This window comes from Candida tropicalis (assembly GCF_000006335.3).
Source record: "Candida tropicalis MYA-3404 genomic scaffold supercont3.4, whole genome shotgun sequence".
Lineage (NCBI taxonomy): Eukaryota > Fungi > Ascomycota > Pichiomycetes > Serinales > Debaryomycetaceae > Candida > Candida tropicalis.
Genome location: NW_003020056.1, coordinates 1,478,402 through 1,495,278, shown reverse-complemented (window position 1 = coordinate 1,495,278; position 16,877 = coordinate 1,478,402). Strand labels below are relative to the sequence as shown.

Here is a 16,877-nt window from a genome sequence, read left to right as displayed (position 1 = left end):
GTTTTATTTTATTAGTTTAATGCCCATTTTGTGATTTCCTTTCATTTTCATTTTTTATTTTTTATTCTTTATTCAAATATTTAGTTGATTATCTTCTCTTTTTCTTTCTTCTATCTACAGATATAAATACAATAGGAATCTTTTTTTTTTGTTATTTTACAATAATGAATCAACTTGTAAATTACTAGAGTTTTTCTTGATGGTACAATGAACAGTAAAGTGAAATAACCTTTAGTCTATAGAAAATATCGAGCTATGCAAACATATATATAAATTTCAAATTTTTCTTTCCTTTCTCTACCCCTTAATAAATATATATATATAATTTTTGTTCCATATATGAATTGAAACCTTAGATCTTATAATGGTACATCATATCCAAGAATCATACTTCCAATCAAGTACAAGTTTAAAAATGCGACGAATGCCCATACCAATACAGCTAGAAATGTAGCACCAGGACCATTACTGAAATCCTTATAACCTTTAATACGATATATATCTTGGTCACAATCTTCAAATACTTCAATTGGTAAAGAAGGTGTGGATAATGATGAAGAAGCAGTTGAATCATCAGTTGGTAGCACTTCCCCTTGTGTAATGGAAACTGAATTGGTTCTTGATTTCATAACTGTTGATTGAGAATGTGAATAAGCAGCAGCTTCTATACTTGCATCTCCAATCAAACGTCGGTTTTCTTCAATTTGTAAATGATGATCTTCATCATCTTCGTCCCAACCTGAACAAGGATGTGATTTTCTCAAATCTTGTAATCTAATAGCTGGTTCAGAACTTTTAAATCTTGAAGTTGCTACCGCAGTAGATTGTTCACTATGTTCATCAGAATCATCAAATAAAATATCAACTTCTTCATCTCCATCTCTAACAAAAATAGGAACTCTCATGGTGGTTTTATTACATGTAAACCAAATAAGTGGAGCACTTACAACTGGTAACAAGACCGATAAGACAACTTGACTAGCATTCAAAATCTTACCTAAACCTTCTCTACCAGCAAAACTAACAACAAAAAGACAAGGGGCAATTGCCAATGCACGAGTAATCAATCTTCTTGTAACTGGTGGTAATGTCCAATTTAAAAATCCCTCAGAAACCATTTGCCCTGCCAAAGTACAAACAACACCTGCACTTTGACCAGAACATAATAATGCCAATGCGAAAACAAAACCCGCAGTTGGAGACAAATGTTTAGATAATAAATGATAAATAGTAAACAAATCAGCATTTTCATAGTCATAATCATCATCAGAATCAGAATCAGATTCGTTTCCTGAATCATGATCGTCTCTTGTGTTGTTGGTTCCAGTATCTAAAGTTGCACCGGCAACAATTAAAATGGCAGCATTCACGAAAAGTGCGACAGTGAACAATGAAATAACCAACTCAATAATAGTATAAGTCATGGTATCTTTAATAGCATGAATAGAAGGTCTATAATGATCATCTTCATCTTCATTGGAAATTTCAAGAGTAGCATCATCATCTTTTTCAAAACCTTGCTGATTATTGTGAACTAATGGTGTCGCAATAGGAGTTAAATTCTCGTCTTCTTCGTGTACCAAAGAGTATTCGGCTTCTTCTGGGGTTGATGGTCTTGGCTCTTCAACGGAACGTTTTCCCCAAGGTTTATAAAATCCATTCTTGACATCAAAATCTTTCAATCTTGATTGCACCAAGCCAGAACCGAGATATAATGAATGAGGCATGACAGTGGCACCCAAAATGGCCAAACTTAAAAATAACCCACTTCCGCCTTCTCTTTCTGACATATCAACAACATCTTTGTTTGGTAAGAATCCTTTTAAAACTTCACCTACTGAAAATTGAATGGTTTCATCATGACTAACTTGATATAATTCAATAGCAAAACAAACCACAGTGGCTGCAACCAAAATCGAAACAAATCCTTCAAAAATTCTAATAAATAAAAGTGGTCCCTTTGGACGATATGCCATTAAAACTATTAGCACATCAACAACAGTAACAATGACCCCAGCAAATAATGGTATTTTAAACAAAATATTTAATGCAATAGCAGTACCCACAACTTCTGCCAAATCTGTCGCTATAATGGCAATTTCCGTTAGACAATACAATATTAGATTAGTTCTACGGGAGAAATGTGCTTTACAATTAGCGGCCAAATCTAATCCTGTGACCGCACCCAATTTTGCTGCTAGAATTTGCAAGAATACTGCTAAACAATTTGATAATAGGATCAGAAACAACAAGTTGAATTTATAAGCAGATCCAGCTGCCACTGCTGTGGAGTAGTTACCAGGGTCCATGTATGCCACACTAACCATCAATCCTGGACCGATGAACCTGGAGTATTTCTTTATAGTTGATCCAATACTTTTTAAATTTAGAAATTTCGTTATGGAACTCATATTTATGATAATTTGTTAGAATATAAATTTGTGAATAGAAAACGTTTTTTTGAGTTGTATGTTTAAAATCCTTTAATCTCCTGTAATGATATTTCTCTTTCTGAATCAATATGAAGGAATTGAGAAGAATATGATCTGTTAAAACAATGAATAATAGTTGGTTGGTTTAAAAATTTCGTAGTGTTGTTTGTATACAAGATTTCCAGTTCGTTTTTTTTTTTTTTCTGGTTGGAATTTTATTTTTATTTTCTTACCTTTCTTCACAGTGGGAGTTTTTTCTTTCTTTCTTTCGTTCTTTCGTTCTTTGTCTTTCTGTTTGTGCGTGTGAGTGTTCCTTTTATCCCTTTTAAAGACAAAATCGAGAAATTTATGGGGGCAGGGCCAGTGAACAGAATATAATAATTGAACGAATGAATTAAACAAATCGACTGATCAAAATGATAATCTGATCCTTTTCAAAATTAAAATAGCAAATTTAAAAAACAGAAGAAGAAGAGTTAAAGTCACAGGTAAATAATTTTTTTTTAAGCAAGATCATTTCTTTTTTTTTTCTTTACCCCAAGACAGTACAGTACAGCACACCTGAAATGCTGTAAATTTTCGCTTTTTTTTTAGTTCGCCTTGTTTGTTGTTTACCAGGACACGCCAAACACACACCACGCACCTACGCACGTACGTACGCCAGAGAATTTACAAAAAAATTAAAAAAAAAAAAAAAAAAATCTTGGTCGTAGGCGTTTTTTTGGCGTGGTTGTAAAATCCCGATTCAGCGGCGTGGCTTGTGTCAGAAAGTATCCCATTTCTCTATTGGTTAACCACTATAGTACTTGAGTTTGAAATATGGAGCCAACTGATAAACAAGCAAAGATTTCAACTTATCTCTTCTTCTTCTTCTTCTTCTTCTTCTTGTGGTTGCAACATTTTTCGTGCGAAAGTTCCCTTTATCCCTCACAGATTTATGGCTTGTATACATATTCTCCTTGATTGCCATTTGTTTTTTCTTTTTTTCTGTTTTCTTTTCCTGAATTTTCCGGGTAGTCTAATAAATCTTCACAAAGCCCAAAAATATAAATGAGCGGACACGACTATATATGTCACGTGCCCATGTCGTATTTGCAATTGCGACATTTACATTTTTTTTTTTTCCTTTCATCACGGAGATGTCTCTACCATCGGACCTTAATCTCCAAAAGCAAAATAGTAGAACGGTGGGTAAAAAAAAAAGAAAAAGAAAATTGAAAATCTATTTGACATTTTCATTAGATTTTTGATTACTCTTTGAAGTTTATTTACTTTTTTTAGTTCTTCAATTATCTATCTATTCAATTGAAACAGGTTCAAATACCCGTCATCACTTATTATTATAAAACTCAATCATGCTTAGAGCAGCTTTTACAAGAAGAACAATCACTCAAATACGTTCAATTCATAAATCATCGATCTATAATGCAGCATCTGTGTTTAAGATGCCTGCGATGTCACCTACCATGAGTGAAGGTGGGATTGTTGCATGGAAAATTAAACCAGGTGATAGTTATAGTGCAGGAGATGCAATTTTGGAAGTTGAAACTGATAAAGCCAATATTGATGTTGAAGCTGCCGACGATGGTAAATTATGGGAAATTTTAATCAATGAAGGTACTTCAGGAATTCCTGTCGGTAAAGCAATTGCCCTTATTGCTGAACAAGATGATGATTTGAGTACTTTAGAAAAACCAGCCATTGAAGATGAAACTGCTCAAGCACCAAAGGAAGAACCTAAGAAAGAAGAAGAGCCAAAACAAGAAGAAAAACCAGTTAAGTCTAAAGCTCCAACTGATAACAGTATATTCCAAAAACCAAACCCATCTCAAAAATTATCCCCAGCTGTTGAATTGTTATTACATGAAAACCACATTTCCACCGAGGACGCATTTGCCAAAATCCAAGCCTCTGGTCCAAATGGTAGAATCTTAAAAGGTGATGTGTTGGCATTCCTCGGTAAGATCAATTCCGATTCAATTGCCAGCTTGACAGAATTCTTGAAATCTAGAGAACACTTAGACTTGTCTAACATAGTACTTGCACAACCTTCAGAATCATCAACTAAAAAGGGAGAAGAAGGTGCTGCCCCAACCAAGACAGAAAAACCAAAACCAAAGAATATTTTGTCAGTCGAGTTGACTTCAAACTTGGGTGAAGATGTATCACAAGCAAAATTCAAGTTTGCATTTGAAAAATCTGTCGCTGCTGCAATTAGACACACTTATGCTACCAAGTTCCCAGAATTTGCCAATTCCCCAACCGCTTCTTCAATTTATGACAAGTATGACGTTTTTGATGATATAATCTCTGCCCCAGTTACAAAGAATAGATTTGAAGTTTACGATATAACTTACAAATTTTATGGTGAAAATGTTGCACCAAAACCAATTAAGGTTGATGATTTTGATGAACTTTTAGGCTTGGCTACTCCAGTTCAATATTTGGAAACAGGATCTTCCAATGTTGGAGTTCAATTCAAGATCAAATTTGATGAAAAGGTGTCTGATTCTAAACAATTTGTAGAATACTTTGAAAATTCATTACTTTCTCAAATTCCTGCCAACAAATTGAAAATAACAAACTTATAGAGAGTTAAACAAAAAAAAAAGTAAGATGTTGATGTGAATCATGCTTATATAACAAATGGGATCTTTTATGTCTTATATATATATATATACTTATTATACGCGTTGTATTAATCAAAAGTGTTTTGGTATCAAATTTTAGTCTCGTTTATATGCAGTCTCTTCTCATTTTTTTTTTCTTTTTTTTTTTTTAATAATTTTTTTTTTTTTTTTTATTTTCCCTGTTTCTCTCGTTCTTTGGTTTTTTTTTTTTTTTTTTTTTTTTCTATTTATTATAAAGTAAAAACAAAAAAGAGCAGGAATTCATCTTGATATTAAATCCAGAATCAATAAACTTTTCACCAATCTACTTATCAGTAACACCTTCAAGATTCAACAACTGTTAGTACTTGCTTTTAATCAAGAATAAAAATTTGTACTTCTTCATTTGATATTTGAATATTAGAATAAGAACAAAAGTCCCAATTTTTTTTTGCTTTAGAAGACCAAGAACCCAATATTTTTTTTTTTTTGCTTTTTTTTTTTACTAGTATACTTGAAAGCTAAAATTATGTATCCTTACCAAACCACTGGAAGTAATAATCTTCCTAATGGTAATTCTTCTTCATCTATTCCAACTCAATCATCATCATCTGCTCAACAATCTAATTTGAGACAGCCTTATTTACAGCAAGTTCTGTCTACTAGTTCTCCAGCAACAGGTTCAGGTTCTTCATTTTATCCAAGAAACTCTGCTGGAAATCTTGTGCCACATTTAAGTCCTAGTGGAATTCTTCCTCCTCGTTCTTTTGTTGGAACTTCACCATTGAATGGTTTACCACCTTCAAACTTTGCTCATCTGCCACTGCCGTACCAGCATTCACAACAACAGCAACAACCGCAACAACAACAACAACAGCAGCAGCAACAACAACAACAATCTTCAAACCAACAACAAGGTTATCGTAATGATCATCCCCAACAATTAGATCCTAAACAACTTCAAAAGATTAGTTCACCTCAGCAGCAACAACAACTGTATCAAAACCAATCTCAACAGCAACTGTATTATCAACAGCCTTTTTTGCAGAAAACCCAATTTCAACACGATTCTTCTCGCGAACAACAATCATTACCAAATTTGACACAAGCAACCACTTCTTCTCAACAAATGTCATCGCGGTCATCAACTTCATCTCATCAAACATCTTCTACCCAGTCTTCTACTCAACAAGACAGTAAGAAGCAGAACAATTCTTCCTCTACAAACACTGCACAGAATGCTTCATCAGTTTCTTCAACTTCCCCATCTACACAATCACAAGTACAACAAGACTCTACAGGGAAAAAGAAAAGAGGACGTCCAAAGAAGTTTATACTAGATCCATCAACAAACACAATGATTGATTCAACTCATCCAAATTTCAAACTGTTGAATAAAGCAATTCGAGATGGAAACAATTATGATGATTCTCGTAATGGCCAATCACCATCTTCATCTACATCCAATGCAACAAATACCAATACGGATATAAGTGGATTATTTAGTTCTTCCAACACAATAGGAAACTTCAATGATACTGAATTGAAAGAATTATTGAAGAAGAAAGATAGAAGAGGCAGACCTAGAAAATTCGCCATTGAAGAAACAGGGGTTACCATTAAGGGGGTTAGAATTAATGGAAGTGGTATTACTAAAAAATTATCCAAATAATTATTATTAATAATACACTTTGATCACCTTGTAATATTTACTTTTTTGTTTTTGTTTTTTTTTATTTTCTGTTTTGTATAATATCCTTTTGTTTGTTTGATTTGATATTCTAAGTGATATTTCCTATATACACACATGGATTTATGTTGTGTTCCCGCCTTTTTTTTTTATTATTATTATTATTCATTATTATTATCAAGATTGTTATATTGTTTATCTTACTTTTTATTTGATTGAATACTTTTTTTTATACATCGTTTATCTAACACAATTAAATTAAATTAAATGTACTTGTATTTATATATTATTAATATCATTATAACAATTGTAAATACGGAAAATAAAAAACCAAAAAAACCTAAACAACTCTATTCATAAATCGACCAACAGCAATCATAGGAGCACAAAATGCTTTAATCATCATACAAAGAGCATCTACCAAACGACTTAATTCATATAATATCCAAACAAACAAAACCAATTCAATAAATACAACAACTCCTTGTAATCCAGGAATGAATTCACCAATAATGTCTATTGGAGCAAATAACATTTTCATAATTTGAATACGTTTAATTAAATTTATCCATGTAGATACAACAACAATAGGAGCATTTGGATCAAATTGAAATTGAAATGGTGTACGTTTTCCTGTTTTTTCTTCTTCTTCTTCTTCAAGTTCCTCTACTTCTTCTTCAACAGTAACCATTGATCTTGAATCAGACGTTCTAGCAGATTTAATAGATTTCGGAGAACGAAGCATCGACGAAGTAGATGTAGGTGGTGTTGATTCTAATTGTTTTGTCACAGGATTATAATACATTTCTTCTGTGATTCGTGATCCAATTTCATCAGGATCACATTCAATTATTACTTCCTTTGGTTGATTTTCCGATCCTGAAAGTAACTGAGACATTCTTGAGGATTTAGTAGATGTTGCAGCAATCAGTGGGGCCCTCTTTGAAGATGGTGCAATCAGTATCGCTTTCTTAGAAGATGGTGCAATCAGAATAGTTTTCCTTGTTTTTGCAGTAGGAGCAATCAGAGGACTACCTGTCAGTGAAGGAGGAGTGACTAATAATTCACGATGGAACATCTTTGTAGCTGGTTCATCCCAATGTTTCATAAATTTCTTTGAATTTTTCGAAAATGTCTTGACTTTTTTAAAGTTCTTTTCAAACGGAGTAGGTGCATATACAACTGTTTTAACAGAAGAAACATCACTAATATCAGATTTTGAACTAGTCTTACCGGTTTTCACCGATTCTTTGTCATCACCATTCTGTTCTTCCTCTGCTTCTTCCTCCAAGCTTTTTTTACTACCTTCACTTTCAGTGTCTTTCTTTTCGTCTTCTGGATAAACTAACCATGAAGTTAAATATGGCCACCAACCGGCATTAGCTTCTGCAGCATTGTCTTCTCCTTTGTCTTCCTCCCCTTCTTCTTCTTTATTACTCTTGACAGATTTCAGGTCACTTTCAGATTTAGCATCCACAATTGATTCACTATCATTTTTCTGTTCTTCTTTTTCTTCTTCTTCTTTCTTCTTTGCAGCCTGTTTCTCTTTTTCTCTTAATCTTCTTTTTTGTTCCAATTTTTCTTTTTTCAATCTTTCCTTTTCAGCTATTCTTTCAGCCAATTTCTCTGCCTCTTTCTTCTTCTTCAATTCCTCCTTAGATCTTTTAAGTTGTTCATTAATCTCTCGTTGGTTTTTTGAATACATAGCAAAATCTCTACCCAATTCTTTTTTAGCCAAATTCAATTTCTGTTTCATTATCTTCTTCAAAGGAACTTTCTTCTTTATTATTTTGGTTTCTTTGTTTTTACCTTCTCCAACAGTGACAACTTCATCGACTTCCACCATTTCCGTATCATTTGTTATATCATAATCATCATCACTATCATTTCCAACAAATACATCTTTTACTGGTGGGGATTTCTTCTTTCTATGATCATAATAATTATAATCTTCATACTTTTCTTTACTTAATTTATTCAGCATTTTATCAATAAATGTTGGTTTTGGTTTATCATTTTCACTTTCAAATACCATATCCATTGGATTATATCTATCTAATTTCTCACTTTTATCTTCAAAAACATCATGAATTGTCTTGTGAGAATACATTTTAGGTTTGACGACTTTTGCATCATCGTAACGTTTCTTTTGACGAAGATAATAATCATTATTTTTATTCTTTGCATGTCGAGCAGGAGACGATTGATCTTTCCTGGGATAATACGCTTGTGGAACATATGGTCCTCTTGGTGCTGTAACATAGGGAGTGTATTGTTGTGGAATATTGATATAGTTCAATTGTGCAGGAGTTATAGTTTCTTCTAGTTGATCTTTTGATTCAACATCGTCATATTCAACAGGTTCTGCTGGTAATGAAGCAGTACTTCTATGAGAACCTGAAGGGGGATAAATAGTAGATTCAGATCTTGATTTATAACTTCTTGGACGAACATTACTCATGAAAACATCCTTTTGCAGGGGAGTAAACTCCATTGGTAACGAGTCAGGAATTGGATCTTTTTCATCAAGTTCAACGATGAACTCTTTTGGCGAACCTGAATGGGAATATGAACTAGGATGATAATAAGAATAAGAATAAGATTGGTTTGGGTAAAAATTTTGTTGGTTGTAAGGAGAACGAACTGCTTGTTTTCTTTGTTGCTCGTTTAAGTATTGTTGTGTATAATATCCATTGCTCGTGACATTCATCTTGTGGGAAAAAAAAAATAAATAGAAATCGAAATAGAATTAGAAATTATAAGGTAAACGAAGGGACTTTAAACAATGAAGAGTCAAATATCAGGTTGTTGTTAAAAGTAACGATTGGAAATGGATTTTGGAATCTTTGTAGTGGATCGATGATAAAAGAAAGAAAGAAAGAAGTGATGTGTAAAGATGATGGGGAATTCTTTTTATTTTATTTTTTTTTTTCCTTATTTAATTAATTTGATTTGAAATCAAACAAAGAAGATCCAATAATTAAAAGGATTTTCATGTTTCACTTGAAATTAGTTTTATTTTATTTTATTGCTACAACACAAGCCGATTAATATTACTACTACCATTTTGGGTGAAGGAATGTGTCGATTATGATTAGATATTGTACAATGTACGAGAAAAAGAAAAAGAAAAAAAGATGGCTGGCTAACAATTAAGAACATGCATGTAATTAATAACACAAATTCTATTTTCTTTGCCCAGACACTAACAACCACCCCCTCATTTTGATTTTGTGCACTACCCTCAGTAAACCTCATCATCATCATCATCATCATCAGAGCCATCATAGCCGTATTTCCACTACATGCTTTCACAAATCATCAACCTTAACCGTGCAGCAAAGGGATGAGCTCATACATCTTAGACACAGATCTGATACCCTTTATCAACCAATTCACTGTAATACAATCAACACTATTGTATGTTTCACCTAATTAAAGTTTATCATTGTCGGAATTACTTACTCTTACTATTGTCCTTATTAAGCATAGTGTTTCATGTTGTTACTGTTTTCTTGAGGAATATATGTCTATATAAACGAGATCATTCAAACATCACAGGCTATTGTGACCCAGGTAGACAAGACAATTTAGTTCAAATTTTCCCATATACAATTTCATGATTTGGAATGTTTTAGACGAATTCTGGATTCCAATACCAACATCTAATATTCCTTTTTTTTTAACATAATATTGATGGTGAGCAAAACACCGTTTATCTGTTGGTTGTCAATTGAATGATATTCCGTATATTAATACCCAATTACGTAACTCTAAAAGATTCTTACACATTTTCTCGTTTTTCTCGCACACGCCAAAAAAAATAACAACAACATCAAGACAAGATAGAAAACCAAAAAAAAAAAAAATCCGAACCACTATCAATGTTATCAAATACTTTAGTCAAATGTTTAAACAATTCATTCGAAAAATGTCTAGTTCTATTCCACAAATAATTAAATCAGAAAATCCAGGACCTATAGAAGCATCAATAATTTCAAAAATTACAAATGAATTCAAACCATCATATTTTAAAATCGTTAATGATTCTCATAAACATGCTCATCATGCTGGTATTAGAGGTGCCACTAATGTAACTGAATCCCATTTTAGATTAGAAATTATAAGTGATGTATTTGATGGTAAAACTTTACCTGCTAGACATAGATTAGTTTATAATTTATTAGATGATGAGTTGAAAAATCATGGTGTTCATGCATTACAAATGAAAACTAAAACTGAAAAGGAAATTAAGAAATAGATTTAATAGGACTTTATACCCCCCACACACACACACACCAATAATGTAAATAGAAAACAATAGACTTAATGCAAAAATAAATCAAAATCCCTATATATTTATAAATTGTGTAAAAAAAAAAAAGAAAGCAAAACAAAAAGACTATACTAAATGAACAACAACACTAATAATAAAAAAAGACGAACAAAATAAAATACTACATGTAAAAAATAACTATTTAAAATCCAACACCAATCATTTAATTTCCGTTAACTTCATTCTCTATAGTAGAATGTTGTGTTTCTTGTGCAGATGCATTCTTAGCGACCAATTCAACAATTCTTCTAATAACTGGTAAATTCAACCATGCTGGCACGTAAGCTTCAACTCTTGAAAATGGTCTCAATTCAATATTTCTAAATGGATCATTAAAGTGACCGTCAGTAGATACCAATTCAAACAAATCATCAGCATTACTAGAATCACTTTCTTTAACTTTATCAGCAACAATTTGCAAGACATGTGGAGCAATCGGTGTTTCATAATCAGCAACATAATATTGTGAAATCAACTTTTGAATTTGAATTGGTTTCAATGCAAAACAAATTTCATAGATGATACTTATATCATCAGCAGTATTCTTTCTCAATTGTAACAATTTAGCTGCTTGTAATAAATGACTCAAATAATTGGATCCTTCTTCTATATCATGACCTTTACACCACTCTTCTAATCTAGTCACATTATAATTCAATTGCAAACCTCTCTTCCATGACAAAAAGTTTCTTCTCATAATCAAATCATTGAAACACAACGCATCAACAAATCTCAACAATTCAATAATAACTTCATTTATCACTTCTGGTTCAATGAAATATGATTTCATAGCCCAATAGACTGTGTTGAAGAAACTCAAGATATCATCCATCTTGTATTGAACACCTGGTGAAAAAACTTTAGCCAAGAATGGAGATGTTTCCGGAGCCATGAATCCTGGTAATGCTTGTGACAAAACAACAGCAGAAACAGCTTTCTTTTCCAAATCTTTTTCCATCTTCTTCATCCACATATTGTAGATATTATAAGAAAGTGATTCAAAGTCTTCTTTAACAACAGCAACCAATTTCAAATATTCATCAAATTCTTCTTCACTCATTTCATGAGCTAAACTATCATTGGCAATGATAGTATGTTGAGCATATGAGACAAATGAATACAATTCATGAGTGTTGGACAACCAGAAGGCACCATGTGGAATAGCATCATCATCCTTCAATGTGTAAACAATATTCTGGATAGTAGACAAAACTTCACCAAGGAAGTCTTCACTTTCTTTAGTTAATCCTAATCTCCACATATCGGATAAAATGATAATAATGATTCTTGATGGGAAAAGAACTTCTTTTCTGGTCAAATCAGCACCAATACCAGAAGGTGGAATCTTTAATCCTTTCAACAAACCATCCACAATTTCACGGTGCAATTGACGAGAGTCCCTCAACAATTTAAATAATTCATCATTGATATCATCGATATTAGCGTCTTCATCATTGGAAACGGCAATAACTGAAACTGGTCTATTGTTGTTATCAAGGGAGTTTGGTGAATTCCAAGCAACAGCACTGCTGTGACGTTTGTTAACGGTTCTGGATTTATTGTTGACGAGAGTAGCACCGGATCCATTTCTTGATTCCAATCTTTGTTGTTGTAATTGAGAAATTTCAGATTTCAATTGCTCAATGTGAGTCTTCAAATCAACTTCAATGGTATCACGTTTGACAAGATCATCCTTGGCTTGAGTCAATTCTTCGATAGTTCTCTTGACTTCTTCCTTCAATTCAGCTTGTTCCTTGTGCAATTCTTCAATCTTAGCTTCAGCGGAAGTGTACTCAGCCTTGATGGCTTGTAATTCACGGTTCAAGTTTTCAACTTCTTGTTGATGTTCAACACTTTGGGAATCAAACTTCTCATTGAATTCAACTTCACGGGTCTTCAAGGTTTCATGAGCACGGCCCTGTTGATCTAACAATTCTTTCAAGTTGGTGATTTCAACCATCAATGCCTTGTTTTCTTGGATCTTAGTGGTCAAAGTTTGAGTCAAATCAATAACCTTGTTCTCCAATTTATAAGTACCTTCTTGCCATTTCTTGACGGATTTAGCTTCAACCTTCAATTGTTTCAATTCACGAACAGCATATTGTCTTCTGAAAGCGGATTGAATAACCACTGTAGAATGTCTGGTCTTCTTGTAGTCGGCTCTTTGTTGGTAACCTTTCCAGGACTTTTGAATAACAACTGCAGCACGTTCTTCTCGCAATTTGTGGTAGTTTCTTCTTGCTTGCAACCCTCTAACAGACTTTTGAATAGTAATGACCGACAAAAGAGTTTGAGCAAATTGTTTTCTTGCCAAATATCCTCTGATGGATGTTTGAATTAATGTAGCAGCATTTCTTTCTTGTTCTTCCTTGATTGTCTTTCTTGTCATGTAACCACGAATCAAACCTTGCAATTTTATATGAGATTCTCTGGTTTCGAGATATTTCTTTCTGTAGTATCTCTTTCTCATATTCTTTTGAATCAAAACAGCAGACTTGAACAATTTGTCTGATCTCAATTTTTCAAAATGAGCCAACATACCAGCTTTGAAGAAAATCTTTGTATTACCTAATTGGTATTTTTCCTTTTCTTCAATGTTTTCTTTCAAAATTTGGTTACACAATTCAGTGACAGATTCTTGAGTAGTTTCTCCACTCATAACCTTAATCCAATCATCAGATGGAACCAAGATATGGTATCTATCAGCAAATTCAACATATGTCCATCTAGATGGGAAACCAGCACAGGAAATTCTAATAGTTTCCAAAACACCACAAGCTCTCAATTGTGACAACACCATTAATGCATCAAATTCCCAAGCTTTCTTTTGTTCGTTTGGCTTTATACATCTAATATAATGAACGTTTGTGGAATTAATTGTTTTCATCAACTCAATCAACGAATTCTTAAACATGGAACCCAAGGTTGGTTTCTTGTTGGCCATTTTAGCTCTTGGAGCCTTGCTTTCGGCCTTGGCAGCTTCTAAAGCAGCAGCATTCTTGTCAATGATTTCCAAAATAGATTGCAATAATGGGTTGGTAGTGTTCTTCATAACTTCAAGATGACCTTCACCAACAGTATCTCTGTTCTTTTCAATGAAACCATCAATATCATAGGTGACATCCAACGCATAATGAGAAACAACGAATTTAGTTTGTCCAAATCTTGGTTTCTTGAAAACCTTGTTTGTTGGTGCCTTGTCCAAGTTTTGATACATCTTTTCAATCCAAGATTGATCATTACCAGCTGGTAATCTGGATTCTTCATCCAAAAGTGCCAATATACCCAATCTATTCTCAATCAAATCAATACATGGTTGATTATCAGCGAAATCAATGAATGACCATTCAATTTGTTCCTTGATATATTCTTCTTGTTCCAATTTGAAAACGTGTTGATTGAACTCTTGTTGCAATTTTTCGTTAGCATAGTTGATACAGAATTGTTCAAAGGAGTTTTTGTCAAAATGTTCAAAACCATAGATATCCAAAACACCAATAAATGATTTGACTTTGGCAGCAACATCATCTGGACACAAGTCAGAGTTGACATAATCAACCAACCAATCAAATAATGCAGAATAAATGTACTTGGCAAAAGAATCTCTAGCAACAATAGCTTGTTTGTGGTTCAAATTACTGACAATCTTTTCTGATCTGGTAGTGATTTGTTTTTTAACACACCATTTGGCAAAAGCAGTGGCATCAATGCCCAATAACTCACATGCTTTAACCAAACTTGGTTCTTCTGCGGATAAATGAGCATCGTTCTTTGTAGCAGCAATGTCTATGTTACCAATATGCAAAAGACCAGCTAAAACTTTGTATATCTCCCATTGCTTACCGTCATCGATACCAATCAAAGACAAGGCATCTTTAGTAATTTTGAATTCTTCGGCATCATCGATACCTTCAATGACTGGCATGCCACCTTGATTGGTATATTTGTAATCATCAGCTGTAGTCAACCCTAATTTTTCCTTTTCGCTATCACTCATACCAGCCAAAACTTGGTAAAAGATATGATAGTTTCTTTCAGTTTCAGGTTGGAAAACCAATCTTGATCTTTCTAAAAGATATGTTCTGATTCTAGCACCAATAATCGATGTTTTGTCGTCAAACAAAATTTCCAAATATTTACCAAAACGGGAAGAGTTGTCGTTTCTTGTAGTTTTGGCATTACCAAAGGCTTCCATGATAGGATTAGTTGCCAAAATTTGCTTTTCAACATCAGACATATCAGTCTTATGCTCTGTCCCGAGATTGTGTTGTAATTCAGAATCTTCTTCGACTGATGCAAAGTATCTCATAATGTATTTCGCAGACACTGTTTTACCAGCCCCGGATTCACCAGAGACAACAATGGTTTGATTTTCACCTTCTGCTTTCATACATCTATAGGCATCTTCGGCAATGGCAAAAAGATGGGGATCCAACTCTCCTCTTCTCTTACCAGCATATGCTTGCACAATATCTTGTGTATATAATTGCTCTACTCTTTGGAAAGGGTTGGTTGCAATCAAAACGATACCAGAATATGTGTAAATATTCAACTGTGAATAACGCAATTTGATCGCTTGCAACACAGCTGGTTCATTTAAATATGATAAACTTGTCAAATCCTCAGCAGCTTCCAAAATAGGAGGGTTTCTTAGTGGCGGTAACTTTGGATTTTCTTCGGACAAGTCGTCAGTTTCCACAGTAAAGACTTCGGAATCGTCATTCTCAGAAACCAACTCTATAATATATTTGTTGCCATCTTGTTTATTTGATTTGACAGTGGTACCTATCCAACCAAGTTTTTCATCTGGATACCAACAACGGGTTCCAGTATCGTACAATGACACCATGGTTTAATAGTAGTCTATCTGGGTATTAATATGAATACAATAAATATCCCCTGTTGATAAAGGACCTAGCAAATCACAGGTATTAAAAATTAAATGAAAACTTATAAACAAAAGTAAAAAAAAAGGATCAATCAAAGAAATATTGACTTGTATAACCTAAAAAAATTATTCCTTTCTTAAAAAAAAAAAATCCTCCAACGAAACTCGTCTATTTCACACACTCTCTGTTTTTTGATTATGTTCGTTATAATTACTTTGATGGCTCCGTTTGATTCCAAATTAATAAGACTCTAATGTGTCGTATTTTCTTTGTTGAATGTCAGAAGTTATCGGTAAGGTTAGTGATGAAGACTGTTGCAGCGAATAATTTGTTATCTAATATTCTAGATATCAAATGGTTGGTTGTAAAGTAATTGGTATATACGAAATTTTTTTTTCTTTGGGTGTGGTCAAAAATAACACCTTGAATTTTTTTTTTTTTCTTTTCGTTCTTTGATCTCTGTTGTTTTGAATTGTTTTGTATGTGCCTGCATATAAACCGTGTAGGCAAAAGAGAAGAAAAAAAAATTTTGTTGGTGTTTGGTGTTTGGCGTTTTATTTTTTTTTTCTACGTGGTATTTGGATTAGTTTTTGTATCACATTAAAATAGTATACAAGACAATAACTGGAACACTAAAGTAGTAAAATTAAAAAAAAAAGACTTAGTGTTGTTAGGTACAATTACTATTAATGTAGTGTAATGGGGAGGTGGAGAGGAGACAGGATAAACTTGGCTAGAATCATTATTATGATCTTTCCCCTGAATATTTTTAGCATGTGAGAGTTTGTTTTACTTTGAAAGAAAAAAAAAATTATTATAATACTAAAGATTGCAACATAATGTTTCAGGGACTTTACCTCTTTTGGTTCTTATTATGACCCTAACTTCTTATCGACAGCCAAGTTAACAGCTTGTATGATC

At 33.1% G+C, this 16,877-nt stretch overlaps 6 protein-coding genes across 6 annotated transcripts; 3 read left to right on the top strand and 3 right to left on the bottom strand. All coding sequences in view use genetic code 12, as the record gives it.

Annotated features, from left to right (window-relative positions):
* Positions 1–359: 359 nt before the first annotated feature.
* On the bottom strand, positions 360–2,411 carry CTRG_03659 (divalent metal ion transporter; the record flags this gene model as incomplete). The annotated part of the gene is made up of 1 exon (XM_002549316.1): positions 360–2,411. One exon carries the CDS (start codon positions 2,409–2,411, stop codon positions 360–362), a length of 2,052 nt encoding a protein of 683 aa, XP_002549362.1.
* A 1,376-nt stretch (positions 2,412–3,787) lies between these two features.
* On the top strand, positions 3,788–5,023 carry PDX1 (Pdx1p; the record flags this gene model as incomplete). The annotated part of the gene is made up of 1 exon (XM_002549315.1): positions 3,788–5,023. The coding sequence occupies one exon, from the start codon at positions 3,788–3,790 to the stop codon at positions 5,021–5,023; it is 1,236 nt and encodes a 411-aa protein (XP_002549361.1).
* Positions 5,024–5,570: 547 nt separating this feature from the next.
* On the top strand, positions 5,571–6,713 carry CTRG_03657 (uncharacterized protein; the record flags this gene model as incomplete). Its single annotated transcript, XM_002549314.1, has 1 exon — positions 5,571–6,713. The coding sequence occupies one exon, from the start codon at positions 5,571–5,573 to the stop codon at positions 6,711–6,713; it is 1,143 nt and encodes a 380-aa protein (XP_002549360.1).
* Positions 6,714–7,071: 358 nt separating this feature from the next.
* Positions 7,072–9,441, bottom strand: CTRG_03656 (uncharacterized protein; the record flags this gene model as incomplete). Its single annotated transcript, XM_002549313.1, has 1 exon — positions 7,072–9,441. One exon carries the CDS (start codon positions 9,439–9,441, stop codon positions 7,072–7,074), a length of 2,370 nt encoding a protein of 789 aa, XP_002549359.1.
* Positions 9,442–10,638: 1,197 nt separating this feature from the next.
* CTRG_03655 (uncharacterized protein) lies at positions 10,639–10,992 on the top strand (the record flags this gene model as incomplete). The annotated part of the gene is made up of 1 exon (XM_002549312.1): positions 10,639–10,992. One exon carries the CDS (start codon positions 10,639–10,641, stop codon positions 10,990–10,992), a length of 354 nt encoding a protein of 117 aa, XP_002549358.1.
* A 238-nt stretch (positions 10,993–11,230) lies between these two features.
* Positions 11,231–15,916, bottom strand: MYO2 (myosin 2; the record flags this gene model as incomplete). The annotated part of the gene is made up of 1 exon (XM_002549311.1): positions 11,231–15,916. One exon carries the CDS (start codon positions 15,914–15,916, stop codon positions 11,231–11,233), a length of 4,686 nt encoding a protein of 1,561 aa, XP_002549357.1.
* Between the last annotated feature and the right edge of the window lie 961 nt (positions 15,917–16,877).